Here is a 19,060-nt window from a genome sequence, read left to right as displayed (position 1 = left end):
GTTTTCTGGTTCAGCTGCAACGATATGATCTTGTCACGTGACGATAGTTTGACTTCGAAGACTGAGTTCGATAGAACTATTTCTGACCAATCACAAAGCATATATTATCCCCTTAATATCGGTGGTGGTGAGAAATCAAGGGGTAGGATGAAGATAAAAACTTGGTTCTGGATATATGTTACAAACTCTTGGTTCTCTATATGTTACAAACACTTATTTTATGCAAATAATCTGCAGATTGAACAATGGTATACTAGTTTTTGATTAAGAGATGTAAAGATTTTGAATTACTCATTAGCATTTATATAAACTAATTTGCGGATTGAAATCCAGAACTAAGATTCAATCTTTATCTATAGTCGCTTTCAATTCATGTTTGTTCTTTGTAATATATTACTTCTAAAATAAACTGTCAATATTTGATTAATATTGACGTAAACAAATTGTCAATATTTGATTTTCTGCAGGGTAATTAGAATTATCATTTTACAGTTCTTGATACGTTTTTTGATCTGGTGAGTCTTATGTGTTTATTGATGTATAAATATTTTGAAATTGATAAAAGATTAGAAATTACAAATTGTTATCTAAGACGAATGTCAAAAAGTACTTTTATCATAGTTTAAAATTTTAAAATATGTAATCACAGTAGCTTGAAACGTTTAATAACGAGAATCTTAAAAAAGAAAACTCAAAACTCATCGCCATTGTTTCAAAAATTGTTTAAAATAATTATTCTGAATCAAGCTAACTATTCACTCTTATTTTTTAAAAAAAACATTATTTCAATACATTTTGTTAATACTTCGAAATATTTAAAAAGTTTAAGTAATATTTTAGATGATTGCAGACACAAATATGGAAGATAAGTACGAAACTTTGCGAACAGACGCTAATTCGAAAGTCACAGTTAGATTCTCACCCAACTCATAGTATAGAAAACTAGCATTGAATTTTTTTCATTTTTGGATAAAAAATATTGCACACGTGAAGTGGCTAAAGAGAGAAGTTGTTTCTACCATGGTCAATCCTCTTACTTCAATAGTGATCTAATGTTACAATTGAATGAGAAAACCGTTCAGCATCGAATAGTGATCGAATTGCTTCGAAGAAATAGAATTGAGGAAGTGCGTTTTAGTTGCATTGGAGATGAAATACAAAAAACCTTTTTATGATTAATTTAATAACGTAAAGCCACTGGGAAAGGCAGCAAAAAATATTAAATAGGATGATTGAAATTATTTTATCTTTATTAATGGTGTCGGTACATGCGAAGTTCTGTGCATGATTTCGTAGTGTTGCTTACTGATTTATTGATCCTTTTTTTTTATTCATCCCATACGAAGAACTGGGTATTCAGCCAGTAATTCATAAAAGCATTTGAAATAAATAAAAAAAAAATTATAGCGATTTTTATTTATTAACGAATATTATTATTTAACGAATTAAAAATGCTCAATTTCCTTATTCAAAAAGTAAGTAAAAATATAATAAATATTCCATACGAAACCTTTAAAATTTAAGCAATAACAAAACACGCAATATTCTTAAGCAATATTCTTTTAATGCATTATAATCGATACTTTCCATTGAAATATCGATCTCTTCTTACCGCAATCAGCTACTTTGCCTTTACTTGATATTACTTTAAAAATACGGTATGATATTACAAAGTTAATCGCCTAAAGAAGTATTCTGAACAAATGTATGCCATTTCAAGAATAAAAAGTAATCGAAAAGTAAGTCTAAAAAATTTTCTTAACTCCTTTTAGTCCCGAAAAATATATGGAACTAAAATGATGTAATATTGGGAGCTGATTCACTCATAAAAATGCATTACATGTAGCGGGAAAGAGAATTTATGAAGGAATTGGAAATCCACTATTTCATTTTTAGTTGAGCAATAAATAATCTTTTTAAGTACAGATAAGGTGATCCTTGATGTTCGTGTTATTCTTTATTTATATTCATGTATTTATATCTTTACAGTAATACCGTAAGTTTGTATGTGAACTTTGATTTTATATGAGCGTTAAGAATATTGAATGCAAGGCACTTGCTTCAAAGGAATAATCCCAAGAAACAAAACTGAAAGATATACTTGAAATGCAAACAGTTCATTTACTTCATTAACTATAAAAGTGAAAAAAATCATTATGTGCCTAGCCCTCAAAGTATAGCAGCCCATTCAAACTTACCAGACGTGAATGAAAAAAAAAAAAGTAAAGTTCCTAACGAAAGAGTGGAAAATGAAGTAAAATTGAAAAACAAAACAAGAAAAAATTACATGAATTGACGAATTTAAGACTAACTATATTAATTTATTTTTAGCTTTTATTTTATTATTAATATTTTCATTCCTAACATTTCATTTTCTTTTTCAAATCTGTTCTTTATTTTTTCGTTCATGTCTGGTGCCTGAGGACCTATTTTTGAGTAGAGAACATTTGAGCTAAAGAATATATTAATTCTTTTAATGCATTATAATTAATAAAGCAACTAAACTACACTCTATAACAAAAAAATCGACGCACCAAGAAGGAGTTGTCCGATTGAAACGAAAATTAGTGGATATGAAGACAATGTACAGAATGTTAAACGATTAAAATTTCAGAACAATAGAATAATTTATTGCAGAGTTACAGTAGCAAGTTCAATAAGGTGTTGACCCGCCTCTAGCCTGGATACAAGCTGCCACACGGCGTGTCATAGACCGATAAATCTCCCGGATGGTCTCTTGCGGTATTTCCTGCCAAATTCGATCCAATTGTCGAACGAGGTCATCAACATTCCGTGCCAGATGCAATCGCTTTCCCATCATATCCCAGACATGCTCGATGGAAGAGAGATCTGGTGATCTGGCAGGCCAAGGAAGAGTTTGACAAGCTTGAAGACAGTTCATAGCAACACGTGCTGTATGTGGTCTGGCAATGTCCTGCTGAAAAAACCAGCCCAGGGCGCTGCAAAAGGAACGGTAGCAAAACAGGTCTTAGGATGTCGTCGACGTACCGCTGTGCAGTAAGTGTACCTCTTAATGACGACCAAAGGGGTCCGGCTGTCAAAGGAAATGGCATCCCAGACCATAATGCCTTGTTGAGGGCCGATGTGGCGTATAATAGTGAAGGCAGGATCTCCCCTCTTCCCTCTGCGTCTCCAAACACGTCTTCGTCAGGACACAGTTGGAAGCGGGATTCGTAGCTAAAGACTATACGTCCCCAGTCGGCATCATTCCAGCCATATCTGTTCAAAACATGAATGCACACGAAATTTCAAAGCAATGGGATGATTGCTTCTTGGTGCGTCGATTTTTTTGTTATAGAGTGTATTTACATTCCATGTATAAGGCCATTAACTTATTTGCTCTTATAACAGTAGTGTAAAACCTTGCTACGATGTACATTCTGCTATATTTATATTTTGTTCCATAGCATTATTCTCTCGCTAGTTTTTTTTCTCCAATTTAAGATAAATTATTTAAATTAAAGTGAATTTTGATTTATTATTTAATGTAGAGAGCAATAAGATTTCCTCAGAGCTAATTATTTTGCATTTAAATCGATATTTAAAGCCTGCGTCAAATAAATTGAGAAAAAGTAAAATGTACGTTTCCAAAAAACAGAACGTTATTATCTTGAAAATTGACGATTTTATGCAGGACTGAACTATCCATAGAATAACATGGGGATTGCTTTTCTCCCGATTGAACGGCCTTAAGTGTAGTGCCAGAAAATTAAAGCATCTCTTTATTATAAATTTTATGAAATTTTAATTTTTAGATTTTGATAGTTTATGCTTTATTTACAAATAAAAATTTCTATAGAGATGGAAAAAATTAGAACTTTTTTATAAAGGAAGAAAAACCAAATTTGCATATTTTAAGTTATGAATTTATTAATTATTTAAGAAACCATTCAAAATAATTATAATAAATCATTATAATAAATCATTATAAATGCAAACTAAAGCAATGCAATGACAGTAAGTGATTATTTTTAAAAATGGCATCAAAATCCTTGATTTCACGTGAGTAAAGGTGCCTTGAAACACACTACAAGGGAGCATTGGGAGATGCATAATTTCATTGAGTATTACACTGCTGTTTGTGTCTTTCGTATTTTTTATTTGCTTTCAAGGAAATTCAATTTAATAAATACCTAAATATATTGATAAAGTATTTTCTGATTAAGCAAATTACGCGAAAACTTTGTTGCAAAATCAATGAAACGTAAAATTGACAAAAAATTAATATACTTATGTACAATTACATTTGCGGAAATACCACAACAAATAGAAAACCGAACTAATTTGATTTTTATAAAAAAGTGTGTGAAAGTATGACAAGAAAATATTTTAAATAAAGGTAACGGCATGAACGCATGATCGTTGATTAATAGGAATCGTAGCAATATTGTAATAAATACTTCAAATAAGATTATTGAGATGCGTTAATAAGATACATAGTTAGTAAGATGTTCCATTGTCAAGCGTTCTAAATGGCAGAAAACTATTTTAGGATAAAAAATATGCAGATAAAAATCTTACTTCTTTATTAAAGCAGTTTTCAGCCTACACTGTAAAAAAACTCCAAAAATGGTCGCGACTGCTCTACACCAAAGTGGTATTTCTCTACACCAAAAAGCAACAATAGCTCTTGGTATAGCGAAGCACCAAGAATACACTACTTCGTGTGAAGTAGACACCGCAATTTTTGTTACTTAGTAATGCTAAAATTTGTAATAACAGTAAAATATGATGCACATAATAGTCTGTAAAGTTAGTTTTACAATACAATATAAAGTCAGAATCATTAAGATGCTTTTATAGATTATTTTAAAACGATTTGGTTTTAAAGTCATATTCAGGTCTCTTTGAAAAAAGGTTATCTTGAAGATCCCCTTGCCCTTGAAACCCTATTACCCTTGAAGATCTAATCCGTATTGATAATCACTGTGACAATTTTGCCAACGCAACATTGGACAAACGATCCGGCCTTAAAATCTATATACTCTCTACACGGCGATAAAACAAAGCCTCATTACAACTCCCCGAATGGCAACGCTAGAAAATCGACCAATGATTGCCGCTAAAAATGTCACATGCCAAATCTAGCTGATGTGGCTCAACATATAGCGCTTTTAAAAACGGAAACTGAAATGACCAGAGAGAGCATTAGCTAGGCAGAAGCGAGTAGTCTTTGTCGATAGATCTCTATTTTAGTATTTTGTCGAAAGCGCTTTTTTTTCACGAATTTATATATTACGAATTTATTTGACGATTTTTGGTTTATATCACGAATTTTTTTGTTTTACTAGAATTTATTTGTTCATGCAGGTTTTTCCATTGCAATTCACTAATTTCAATTTTTAATAGACCTAATTACAGCCAAAATTTTAACCTTTTTAAAGAGATATCAGTTTTAGAAATTTTATCTTAAGATTTTATACTATAGCACATTTCTAATAGGTTTAACGAATTACATGTCATTTATTTGAATTCAAATTAATTTTAATGAGTATTTTCTAAAAATATGTAATTTTTTTTAAAAAAAAAAGTTGTTGTATGGATTTGAATGATTGTTTTGAATTCTTAGAATTTTGTGCATTTGCAATGTACCTAAATTAGTAGCGAGCGAAGTAAACCATATAAGATTCCATAGCAATTTTTGGGTGTTGGCGAGGGTCAGCGAGCAGGAGGCGCAGCCCACAAGTTAATATTTATTTTGGGGAGTTGAACTTCTAATTTAAAGTAAATCTGGTAGTATGAAGCAACACCGGAGGAAAAAATAAGGGTTGTGTGCCATGAATGTATAGTATGGTGACATTAGAGTCCGTTGCGAGTTAGGTAAAAAAACCTATTGTATCAGTACCCATTTTTGACGCCAATGTTGGCATAATAGTATTTATAAAGGCAGTTTTAATTAATTAATTGTGCCGGTTTTTTAGTTTTGCGCTTAGGTGTTATGAATTAATTATTTTCACCCTTTATGAAGAACGAACTAGTGAACAATTTTGAATAGCATTTTAAAAGTTACCTGGAGGATCATATTCTAATTTTTTTAAAGGAATATATAATCTTTATTCCTTTGAATATTTCTGATAAAAAAGGAAAAGAAAATATTTTTCTTCATGTCTGCTGTCGTTGAATGGAATATTTTGGTTCTTTATAAATTTTGATTCACGATTTATATTATTTGCAAAACAAACAAAGACTGACACAGGCGCAGTTGTAGTCGTCAAAAAAAGGTTTCATGCTTCAAAAAACAGAAAGAAAAGCCATCTTACGTCATTAAACTCAGATTTCAACAGAACATAGGACCTTATAATTGAATAATTAAATAAATCCATTTAATATAAATTTAGAACAGTATATTCAAAAGTCAATTCTGAAACTTTCCTTAATTAAACAACTTTCTTTGAATTCTTCGCATAAAATTATAGATGAAATCGAGAAGAGTTAAAAAGATTCGTTAAAGCCGATTTTTTTGAAGTTATACTTCTTATGCGACTTCCAACAAGGTTGCGTTAAACGTTTAACGCTACATTTTTATTGGCCGGGAAATCACGTGGTAGGATCCAGTTTTCCCACATTCATTTCCATATTGTTTTGGTTCTCACTAGCATAAAAGTATTGTTTATTTCTATAAATATATTTTTTAGTTTATTTTGATACACATATAATATAATAGGGTAGTATTTTTTATTTTCAAATTTAGTGGATAACAATTGTAAAAAATGAATGAAAACAATCCCACGGACAATGCGACGGATTTAAGGTTACGTCAAGGTACGTCTCTTGGGAATATCAATTGATTGTTAGGTTTTCTCTTTTGAAATTTCAATATGACGCATTCACATACATTATTAATTCAAATACATTTTCCATGGCGACCACTAGCACTTCCACTGGTTCAAGAGGTCCAGGAGGGAAAAATGCACAATATTACCGTGATTACAGAGCACGGAAGCGAGCGGAGCAGGAAAAAGAGTCGTTAAATAAAACTAGTTATCCTTCTACGACTGCTGATTCTTCTACAATTAACGTCGTAGGTTACGAAGTTTAACTTCTTCCGCGCGGAGGGACGCCATGAACTAGTTTTTTTTTTACATAGTATTTTGACTTTTTTTTTATTGCTGAAAATTTACGCAATTTTTGTGAGTTTATTATTATGCATATCTCATTTCATACCAGTGTCATTTAGAATACTATTTTGTTTCAGATAAAAGTAAAAATGCTTCTGAATCGAATTGAATGGAGATTCAAGCCAATTTTCGTTTGATGAACAGATTTTAACATTACGAAAAAGTGGAAACTGTTTTGTTATCATGAACGAAAGTGAGATTGATGTTAGTGAAAATGAAACAGAGCTATTTGACTTTGCTAATAACAGTTTTTTCAACTTCAGCAATGAAACCAACGGCAATCTTGATGTTACGGCGTTTACAAAAGAATCTAGAATCGAAGCAATAGTTTATGGAATTCTGTTCATAGTAGCCGCTGGTGGAAATCTCCCTGTTCTTTGGAGCCTTTTAAAAAACCACAGGCGTAAATGTCGTATACAGACGATGATATTCCACTTAGCGATAGCAGATTCCATTGTCACATTTATAATGATACCACTTGAAATTGCTTGGAGAATCACTGTTGAATGGATAGCTGGGGACATCGCTTGCAGAATAATGCTTTTCTGGAGAGCCTTTGGACCTTACTTGTCGTCCATGATATTGGTTTGCATCAGTCTAGACCGCTATACAGCTATTGTCCACCCTCTGAGAGTGCACGACGCTCAAAGAAAATCCCGCATCATGTTGGGTGTCGCATGGCTCACAAGTTTTGTTTGCAGCATTCCTCAGGTAATTATTCCGTGTTTATCTAAGTATTATAATCAAATAAGCAAAATCTATTCTTAATTTTTATTACTTTTATAAGTTTTTTTTTTACGTAATAGCGACTTTGGTTGATGTGTTTTTGTAATAGATGTTGTCAGTTTTTGTATGGACTTGGTGAAACAGCTCCCCTTTATTTCCTTGGTGTAGCAATAACACTGTCGCTCATTAAACCGTTGCTTTCTTGCAAAGTATCTTCAAGAAAACATCACACTCAGTTCATAACCCGGGCTTGGCTCCAACTGCTGTTAGTGAGTGGCCAAAGCCAGTTTTTTAGAATATTTCACAGGAAAATGAATGATGAACTCCAATGATGAGATTAGAACATATAACTTAGTGATGAGATCAAGAACATAGATATTAGCATTTAAAAAATACATAATCTGCAAAATTAGAGTAAAATAAGGCATATCCTAATAATTGAAAATAACAAGCCCGGTTTTATAAACAAGACATATATAACAAGCCGGGTTTTTTACATAAAAAAAATAAAGTTTTATTTTTGGGATCACCCTTGTATTTATTTACAGTAGACCCAAAAAATATTTAAGAGAGTTTATAGCACAGTAACGTTACAGAGATATGAAACTCTTATTTCAGATTCGAATTGTGATGCACAATAGTTCTACTCAATCACCTCCCTTAACGTGTGAGACTCATCATGCAAATATTTGGGGGCAAAAATATTTTGGTATCATTCTACTTCAGAAAAAGAAGATACACTGATATATTTATTTCGTTATATTAATGACAATGCATTTAGTATAGGCATTGGGGCAAATTTAGAATATGATCAACTAAAAAAAAAAATTAATTACTCATAATCAATAATTTATAAGCAGATTTTAATTCGGTTGTATCCTCATTGTTTGGTGCCTAGCAAAATTGGCATCGCATGCAGTTGAAGTCGCTATTCTCTGTCTAAATGTAAGTAAAATATTTTGTTTCAGACTATCTTAAATTGCAAAATCAAACTTGTGTTTAAATTTGAATTCTTACAGTGGATTTTACTAATGAATTTCAGATTCTCTCTACTAGGCGTCCCTAAAAATGATACATTGCATGTCATCATTAGGGCAAAACATAACTTTGTTATTATATCAATCTGATGACATAATATTAAAGAAAACTGTATCCCCCAATGAAACGCCCACATTTATTTTTAAAAAATATCTAATAAATATAGAACAGTTTCTTTCAACAGGTTTGCTGTCATTCTTTAAATCGATATAAAATGACGCTTTTAAAAAACTATATCTCGATATAAATATAATGAGTTTAATTGAATCGCAGAACAACTTTTTATTTAATTTCGTATAATGTCTTGGAAACTAGGGAAGTGTGACTCGCCAATTTTGAAATAAACTAGTGGGATGTATGCCTTATAAGCAATAATTTTAGGGGGCAACATTCGTTTCGGCCCATAGAAGGTACTCTGAGAGATAAAAAATAATTCAATATATAAAAAAATCGGTATTTTATTACTTCAATGCAGACTATTAGTTATTGTAATTGTCTCACACCCCAATTAATTTGTAATTAATTGGATAATTAATTGATTCGCTAATTAATAAATTAATTAACATTCGTTTCGGCCCATAGAAGGTCCTGTGAGAGATGCAAAATAATTCAATATATAGAAAAATCGGTATTTTATTACTTCAATGCAGACTATTAGTTATTGTAATTGTCTCATAATCCAATTAATTTGTAATTAATTGGATAATTAATTAATTTGCTAATTAATAAATCAATCAGAAATTTTTTTATAAATCAGTTATTAATTAATTATTAATTAAGTGTTAATTAATTATTGATTGATTTGCAATTAGATACTCCAATTAATTTGGAAAGTTTTTTGAAAAAAAATTTAAAAAGATTTGATGTCAATTTTTTTTCCAAATTAACGTAACAGGTTTTTCTGAAAAACTACAGATATATAAAATTTTCGAAATCAATTTCGAAAATAAATATGCATTATATAGTACGTGAAAGTATCAACAAAATTAATTGGAGTATGAGACAGCTACAATAACTAATAGTCTGCATTGAAGTAATAAAATACCGATTTTTCCACGTATTGAATTATTTTTTGTCTCTCACAGGACCTTCTATGGGCCGAAACGAATGTTGCCCCCTAAAATTATTCCTCATAAGCATACATCCCACTAGTTTATTTCAAAATGGCGAGTCACACTTCCCTAGTTTCCCTTTGTTAGAGAACACGATTAGTAGAGTTGCTATTTTATTTTTAGCTTGTTTGCCAATAAATGCGTGTTATTCTGTCGCTACCCACTTGTTTGTAAGATTCTCATTCGTTTGTACTCTCTTATTAATTTAGCTTTTTAGCTCATAGTTTATTTAAATTGATAGCTTTTATCAGTATTATATATCAATATTATTTATCAATACAATACAATATTATTACAATATTATTTATCAATCTTATATATTTTAGCTCATAGTTTTATTTAAATTGATAGCTTTTATCAATATTAATTAAGCCTCATTGACGCCAATAACAGTATGATACCAAGCCTAACAGTATGGTACCAAGTCTAAATAAATTTGTAACATTTTCCCATCAATATTGCTCATCATTACGCAACATTTTTCTCTTACTTCAATTATAACTCATTTTAAATTATCATTTCTATAGATACACGTTTTAAAAGCGTAAATAAATTCTAAATTAACACATAGTTTCATGTAAATTCAGTAATACTAATTTAGGGAAGTAGTCTACCTATGCTACCTCGTTCACGCTGACGAATAAACATGCCTTTTTTACGACAGAATTAAATTTTTGAGTATCAAAACATATTATATTATAACTGTCGATGAACAGCCAACCCAATTTGGTGTTTACGACTACCAATTTTCAGCTCCGTAGCTTTGTAATTTTGAACCCAATCCAGAGGACAAGGGAACTCCTGGATCATTTTAGAAAATATTGTTCCGATAATTTAGTCAGCAGAGTTAATTTCACAATTCACGTACTTTACCATATCTAGAGAATTATATTTATATATCAAAAAAGCTTAGCACCTAATTATAAAATACAGTTATTCAAAGATAATTCCAAATCGAAATATTTTTTTTAATTTTAGTCATTGTTTTATTTCATTGGAATCGAAAAAATATTGATTGTTAAGACCTAGAATTTTTGCATAATTTTAAAATAGTTGCTTGTTGTAAGGAACTAAGTCAATGAGAAGATTCCATTTTTAAAATACATCTCTGAATTTAAAAGATAATAAAAAAGTCAAAAATTCTGGATTCATAATTATTTCACAATTTTACTTGATAGATTCATTTTTAATCTCTTATTTTTAGGGCTTAAGTTGTCCACCAAACCAGTATACCGACACAAAGATAGAGATATATTATTTTTAGATTATTACAAAGATAGATTATTTTTTGACCTTCTCGGTGGCTTTGAGTTTTTAGATTAAGCAGAACACATTTTTACAACACATATATAGACTGTGTTCAGAATCATCTGGCCCAATACTGTTTGCTCGAGACAACTTATGATATTTGACAGCTTATGATTATATTATTGACGTTTTATTACATTTTTTTTCTACCAATTAGTACCATTTCTCTCTTAATTTCACTTTTCTGTTCAAATTTTTTTTTTCATGTCAATTACCGTAGATTACAAACTATTTAGGTTTAAAGTTATACATTTTAAACACACAACTATAAACAAAATAAACACGTGATTTCAGATAATCTGAAAAATATTAATCTGGTCACGTAGTCCGCTTTAGCTATCACTATCACGGTGATATTCAGATAATCTTGATCGTTCACGTTGATCATTCAGATAACGTTGATCGCTCACGTTGATCATTCAGATAACCTGACAAAACAAGTATAGCTCGTTCACCAGGAGTTGGCACTTGGCTCCGCCTTCATCATGTGGTATGCGACGATACTATTTCGCTATTTTTGGGAGAAGGTTGTGAGCAATCCTGAACAATGTTGCTATTTGGCGATCGTTTGGCAAAAATATTTATTTCGCAAACTTTATGCGCATTTTTTTTAACAATGAATATTTCATAAATTTGATGATATTTTACACTATTTTTTATGATATTTCTTTCTTTTGAGTGAATAGTTTGTCCTTTATGAGACATTTCGCTGGGAGAACAACAGTTTCTAAATTTAAACTATATTTAATTAGCTAGTGTAACAAAAGGTATATTAACAGATGATAAAGCAAAGTAAGTGAAAAAGAATTCATTTTCTGTGTTTGGCGCAAATTAAGGGTTGTCTCAATTTCAACAACGGAGATGTTTTTCCTCTTACTCCCCCGCGCTGAAATGAACTCTGCGTCCGAGGAGGTGGAGCCAAGTCTCAACTCCTGGTGAACGAACTATAGTTCATTAAGCACAATAAACTAATTTTTTAATTAGAGCTATAAGCTAGCTCTAAAATACGTTGTACATTTAATACCTATCAAAACTGCATACATGGGATACCTGCATGTGGTGTAGTGTGGGTATAGATGCTATTGCGCATGCTCGCCGAACTCATGTGGGAAAGGAATTTTCTTTTGATCAGTTTGTGACATTCCCTACTCGAAATGACGTTTTGTTTAAATTTCGTAGATTTGGAAGTGGAAATAAAATTAAACTACTTTGAGCATTTGTGCTGTGAGAAATATTAGATTTTCACGAATTTGAAATCGTATGTTGTATTAAATAAAAGTTCGTGGGAAAAATTCTTTTTCGAAGCATCGTATTTTAAACGTTAACCTATATTCTCTATAAAATAAAACAATATCCCAAAATTTTAATACTTATCTGACGTATTTTAGAAAGAAAATTCTACGATTCTTGAAATGGAATTTTAGATGGCAAATTAAAAAATCAGACTTTAAAAGTGCTTGATATATAAGACAAATCTGTAATAAAATGTAATGCTTATTTTTATTACTTACTTTTTATTTCTTAATTTTACCACCTTATTTTTGCTTCTGATTCGAAAACCTAAGATGAACTGTATGTTTTAAAAGCACGTGTAATAAAATAATCTGATTGTTTTACATTAAACTTTAATAAGAATGTGTATGAAATGTCATGAATGACAATTTTATAGTTCTGATTGAAAACCGTAAGAGATAGCTATCATTTTTATTAAAACTTTTTATGAATTCTTCTCTGCAAAAGTCAAAAAGAAGAAGTGACAGGTATAATATTTTAAGCAGCTGAATCACTGTGAAGACAGTGATTTATAAATTATACGAAAATAAGTTATGTAAACATGATTGTATTTCCAGACATAAATGCTTTCTTAAAAATTGTTCAAATGAAAATTAATACTATGTAAGTTTTTTCAATAAATAAAGTTAAAATTTTATATGCCTTAAACACTATTATAAAAATCTCATTTTAGTATTTTTCTAAAATAAATATGTTTTATTATAATATTGTGCACGTTTCTTTTCGCTGTCAACAATGAAAAACTTTGGGTGTAAAATCTGCATGTTTTCTGGCATAACAAATCAGGTATTAATTCAGAAAAAAAGTCGAGCAAGAAATTTGTTTACTTTTTCCTTAAAAAGAAGTATACAGGAAGACAAGAAGTATAAGAATTACAATTCTCGTCTGGCAATTCCTGAAACTAAGTCCCTATTTTTGAAGCGCTCGAAATATGTTATTTCATATTTGTATATTTAAGAGAATAAAGTTTTCTATCAGATACGAATTTCAAGGTTATTGTAAAATATTCACATTAATTCTATAGAACTTAAGTTCTCAACAGTTCTTTATCTAAACAAAGCAAATAATTTAGAAATAGTAATTTTACTTCGTGTTCTAAAAATTTAAAGGGTATACAAAAGATTAAAAAAACGAAGGAAGGATTTGAAATCAAAATAAATCCATTTAAAAAAAATTCTATGTAAATTTCACAAAAGTGATTAATGTTTTTTTTAAAAAATTTCTATTTATGTAACCACAACTCCATCACTGAACTAATAGATCTAATATTACGTAAACACATTATTTTACTATGACGATTACAACCATTAATATTTCCATAAGGACTTGTAATTTATCAATATTTAAAAAAAGGATATGCACTTTTGTTTACGAGGTGGATTTCTATATTAGTACTTATGGCAAAATAGTTCTTACAGTCAGTCAGTGACAGGGAAAATCAGACAGTGAAAATGACAGTCTTAATGACAATTGGCCAGTGGCATGTGAGAAAAGAAAAAAACATCTGTGAATGATACACCCACCACTTTTATATACCTGTATATTTTCTTAGTTAGCGAATTCTATACTCTGTTCTTGAAAAATTGATTTCGAAAAGTAAGCGTAAAAGTTTGTTGCTTGTTCACCCAAATTGCCTACTCTTGCCAGTTCGTCTTAATCCTCAATTATTTTCACACTGAACATTAATTTGATTATTACTGACTTTTTACTCCAACCTTGGCGCCAGTAAGCCAAGTGTCAGATAACTTTTTTTACTTTAGCTATCAGTTTGATCACTGAACAGAGTATAGTAAAGATTACTGATATCATTGTATTTTAGTCTCTAGGAATATAACTGATTTGATTAACTGGTGCTTTAGATGCATATACGCATTAAAGTTGCCCCATCAGGAAGGAATGCAGACAACAGAGTGATATTCATTGGGCACGTACATTATAGTTGAAAGAACAGGTGATTAAATTTTCAGGACATTGAAATATATAGATCTGAGGAATCAGTACTCGGAGCAGCCTCCAATGGCAGCAATAACAGCACCTATTCTCCTGGGCAACGAGTCGAACAGAGATTGGATAGCATGGACGGGTACAGCATTACATGCAGCTTCAAGATTATGCCACAATTCATCGACAGTAGTGACTGACGAGTGGTGGCGTGCCAGTCGTTCGGCAACCATTGACCAGACGTTTTCAATTGGTGAGAGATCAGGAGAACGTGTTATCCAGGGCAACAGGCGAGCATGTTCTGCGTCAAAGAAGGCCAGGAAAGTGCGGGCAACATGCGGTCGTGCATTGTCCTGCTGAAACGTAGCGCTATGGAGCAATACCTCCTAGAATAAGGAAGGCCTCAGCACGGATCAAATTAGTAGTCCGATGAGACGAAGTTAACTGCGCAGTTGATGAAAAATAAGAAAGATGTCATTACGTTCGGGGTACTAAGTTGCGCAGTGGTTGAAAATACGAAATATGTCATTACGTTTGGACTACTAAAGGATATTTATGGTAACCCGTGCAGAGGCCTACTCTTTTCTAGGAGGTGTTGTATGGAGGCCTTGAAGATAAGGCAGAGCAACTGGCCCTAACACATCAGAAATGTAACGGCTGCTGTTCAAAGTGAGCAAGAGGTGATCGAGACGTGTAACCAATGGCACCCCATACCATTCTGATGACTTCTAATAAAAAACCATATCCATGAAAAAATTGTACAGGACAAGAAGATTAATTTGCTTTGAAATGACTTGTTACTTTTCAGATAAGACTGATTGTCCTTTCTAAAAATGCTCTCTGAATATATGATTCAGATTGTTAAACAAATTTTTCGCTGAAGAGTTCAGCTGAGCTGGAGAAGTGAAATAAAGTAGAAATTTTATAAATTACAGATTAATGCTCACAAAAACCAGGATGTGCTTGTTGAAAGTGAGCTATGCTCAGTGTCTGATTTATCACAAGGCCTAGACCCTCCTAAATGCTTCAAATAATTTCTTTTTATACTTTTCTTTATGAATTGTCCAATGGAATAATGATTTAATGAAAGTTGTAATAAATAGAAGCTCAATTTTTCAAATAAATCGTAATTTAAAAGCACTTCACGAATGAACAGCAATTAAATTTAGTTTCAAGTCACGACCAGAGGGTCCTTCACAGTTCTGTGCCTCCTACATTACCAGATCAGGCCTTGTCCAATAGACTCAACATTGTTCCACCCAAATATTTTCGATTTATTCATAAAATCCAGGTTCTTGTGCAACCTGTAATCGTTATAAAAGAGTTCTACTGTATACGTAATTTATTATTTTAATTCAATTTGTAATTATAACCAGAATTAATTATCATTGGTGTCAATAATAAAATTGGCATTTTTTTAAAACTTTTTTCCTGAACGAATTAGTACCATTTTTCCATGCATTTTGCTTTTTAGTACGATATTTTTTTTTATCGCGATAATGATTTTAAATTATTTAGTTTTATTAAAACACAACAATAAACAAAATAAACACGCGGTTTCAGATAACCTTAGAAATACTTCTTTTGTGTCGCAATCCGCTTTGATCGGAAGATTCAGATAATTTGGTACAACGAATAAAAAATAACTAAGTATTACAGTATGCGCAATAAACAACCTTTTTATGATTAGAGCTATAAGCTAGTAAACATTAATGGTGTTCTCTTTATAATATTTTAAAAAACTGAACTGTTAATTGTTTATTTTAAAACAATGGCTTCCACTGAAACAATGAGAAAATTCCAATTCTTGATTGTCTCCTTAAAAATATAATTAAAAATCGAAAATCGGGCTTAACTTAATCTATAAAGCTAGTAGCGAATTCAAACGAACTTGAATTCGTTATTCACTTTACAGGCTACATTCTGTGTTCTGTTCTGTATTTTTCTTACATTTTCTTTTCATTTTTTTGTTGCTTCATGTGTTTCATTGCTTATATTTTTTACTTATAAGGTAAGGTTGTATAGATTATACCTTATATTATACTGTAAGGTTGAAAGACAAGGAATTTAGTTAAAATGAATTTTGATTAAGAAGCGAGAAAATATTTAAACAAAGTATTTCAATAAACAATAATAAACAGCGAGAAATGTTTTAAAGAGAAGCATTCTATTTAAGTATCAAATCTGCTGCCGCATTTCTTATATAAATGTTAAACTTTTCTGCACCGTGATTAAATTAAACTTACGCCAACCTTGCATTCCGCCTCGCTCTATGCTAAATGTACATTGAAGTGTAAACATTAAAGGTTCTAGGACAGATTTTGGCAAAGTCTTTCAGGTGGGCGTCGCAGATGATAGGGGCTCGATAGGATATTGGAGTGATTTTCCCGATTCTGTATGTCTTCTATTGGATCTAGCAATTCAGAAACGGATTCTTTCTTTTGATCCGAGCTCTCTTCTTCCTGGGTGACTGGTGTATCTCGCATGTAATATGGACGAACATGTTGCACATATACAACTTTCAAAAGTTTATTTCGCAATATATACATATACACTATCAGGATAAAAGTATCCGGACACTCGGTTGCCAAGGTAATGGAGGCATAATGTTGTGGGAGTGTTTCTTGTGGTTTGGTCTGGGTCCGTCAGCTGTTATGGTTGGAAACATGAACTCTGAGCTGTATGTGGTCATTCTGGATAATGCTGCACTCCCAACTCTGTGGCAATATTTCGGGGAAGGCACGTTTTTCTTCCAGTAGGATACCTGCTCCATTCATACATCGAGGCTTGCACAGGCGTGGTTTGAAGAAATGGGTGTTCAAAAACTGGACTGACTTTCTCAGAGCCCCGATCTAAATCCCATAGAACACCTTTGGGACCAATTAGAGAACAGATTACGTAGCCAGCCAAATAGGCCATCCTCATTGCAAGCACTCACTTCAGCTGTGATGGAAGCCTGGAAGTCAATTCCTATGGCAACCCTATAGGGGTCCAATAACATACACTCTAAGTCCATTTAACTGGGTGGCAGGATAGTATATATATATATATATATATATATATATATATATATACATACAGTAGGGAACCGATTATCCGGAGCGATCGGGACCATCGCTATTCCGGATAACTGATTTTTCCGGTTTTCTGAATCGCTACAAAAAGCCGTTTTTTTTATTGTTAAACCCAACTTAAAAATTTTTTTGTGGAAATAATCTTAAAAAGAAGAAAAAACGATGAAGTAATACACTAATGATTATTTCCAAAATGATGGTAAGGTAAAAATCTTTCAAAAAAGAAAGAAAAATCCTAAAATCTTATGAGGAAAAAAAAAGTTTTTTTTTTTTTAAATGGTGGGAAAATTCATCGAATTTCGTTCCGGTTTTTTGGTTTTCCGGTTTTCTGATTTCCGGATAACGGGTTCTGTACTATATATATATATATATATATATATATATATATATATATATATATATATATATATATATATATATATATATATATATTCGCACACTTGAAGTTGGAAAACTTTTGCGCGAGAAGTTTGGTACATGCAATTGCAACATTTCATGAATTTAAAAAGTGGACGGTTGTTTTATTTTCTAATAGAAAGAGAGAATTAGATAAAGCCTCGATCCTGGCTAAATCAGTTTTGCTTTCGAGCGGATAGACATTGAATTACATTCTACGACTTAAGAAGAGGGAGATGAGATGTTTTTTTTATTAAATTCTGTGTAGATAAATTTGTTTTACTGAGTCAATCCAATGACGCTCGATTTTTTTTCAATCTCCCGTAATTCATTATCATTACAGCTCTTTTCAGCTTATTACACGTTTGTTAATTATTTATACCCTAACAAACAATATGAAAAAGAGTTTTCAGGAATCATATATTGTACTCAACTAAACAATAAATATCTTAATTTAATCTAACAGTTTCTGGGTCTAATAGTTAAGCTCAAACAAACATTTTAGCTACCAGGCTTATCATTTAAATTGGAAAAAAATCCGTTCTTCCGATTCCATTATTTCATGGAAACTAGTTGCATCAGACAATGGCACTTGCATGTATCAAATAATACCTTTTTCGCTGAGTAATATTCACCTTAATACGTTTACGTAATTTAAATGTAAATTAACACTCGAACATTCCTGTTACGGATAAGTAGTTGAAATGATAAGCCTAAATGGCGCTCGTTTTTTTGCCGCTTCGTTTTACTGGTTCTGACAATTTTTCTTTTGTATAAGTTTTAGTTTAATATAAATTAATAAAAGTTATATTTAGTTTTTAAAACTGTAGACTTACCCGAAAGTAAATCATATTTCTCTCTGCTGCAATAATTAAAATGAAAAACGCAATATTAGAAAGCTGCTATTCATAGATTACTAGATTAGCCATCAATTTCTAAATATTTTTTTTAACTATTAAGCAAGAGTTTTGATAAAAGTAAGAAAAATCGGGAAGTTTTTAGTTTATTAATTATTTTGCAGAATATTTAAAAA

At 31.3% G+C, this 19,060-nt stretch overlaps 1 protein-coding gene across 4 annotated transcripts in view; it reads left to right on the top strand.

Annotated features, from left to right (window-relative positions):
* Window positions 1-19,060, top strand: part of LOC107451864 (uncharacterized) — a 50,225-nt gene that overhangs the window by 18,495 nt on the left and 12,670 nt on the right. For all 4 annotated transcript variants that reach the window (XR_015435412.1, XR_015435413.1, XR_015435414.1 and 1 more), the window contains exon 2: window positions 7,217-7,850. Coding sequence is in view for 1 of the 4 variants with exons in the window: in XM_087167552.1 (XP_087023678.1) it covers window positions 7,646-7,850 (205 nt within the window). In the remaining 3 variants the exon portion in view is untranslated. The remainder of the gene's footprint in view (window positions 1-7,216; window positions 7,851-19,060) is intronic.

The sequence above is a fragment of the Parasteatoda tepidariorum genome, chromosome 7 (assembly GCF_982258835.1).
Source record: "Parasteatoda tepidariorum strain Cologne lab strain chromosome 7, Ptep-v5.0, whole genome shotgun sequence".
Classification (NCBI taxonomy): Eukaryota; Metazoa; Arthropoda; class Arachnida; order Araneae; family Theridiidae; genus Parasteatoda; species Parasteatoda tepidariorum.
The sequence above is the reverse complement of the archived record's forward strand: the minus strand, read 5'-3'. Positions and strand labels throughout refer to the sequence as shown.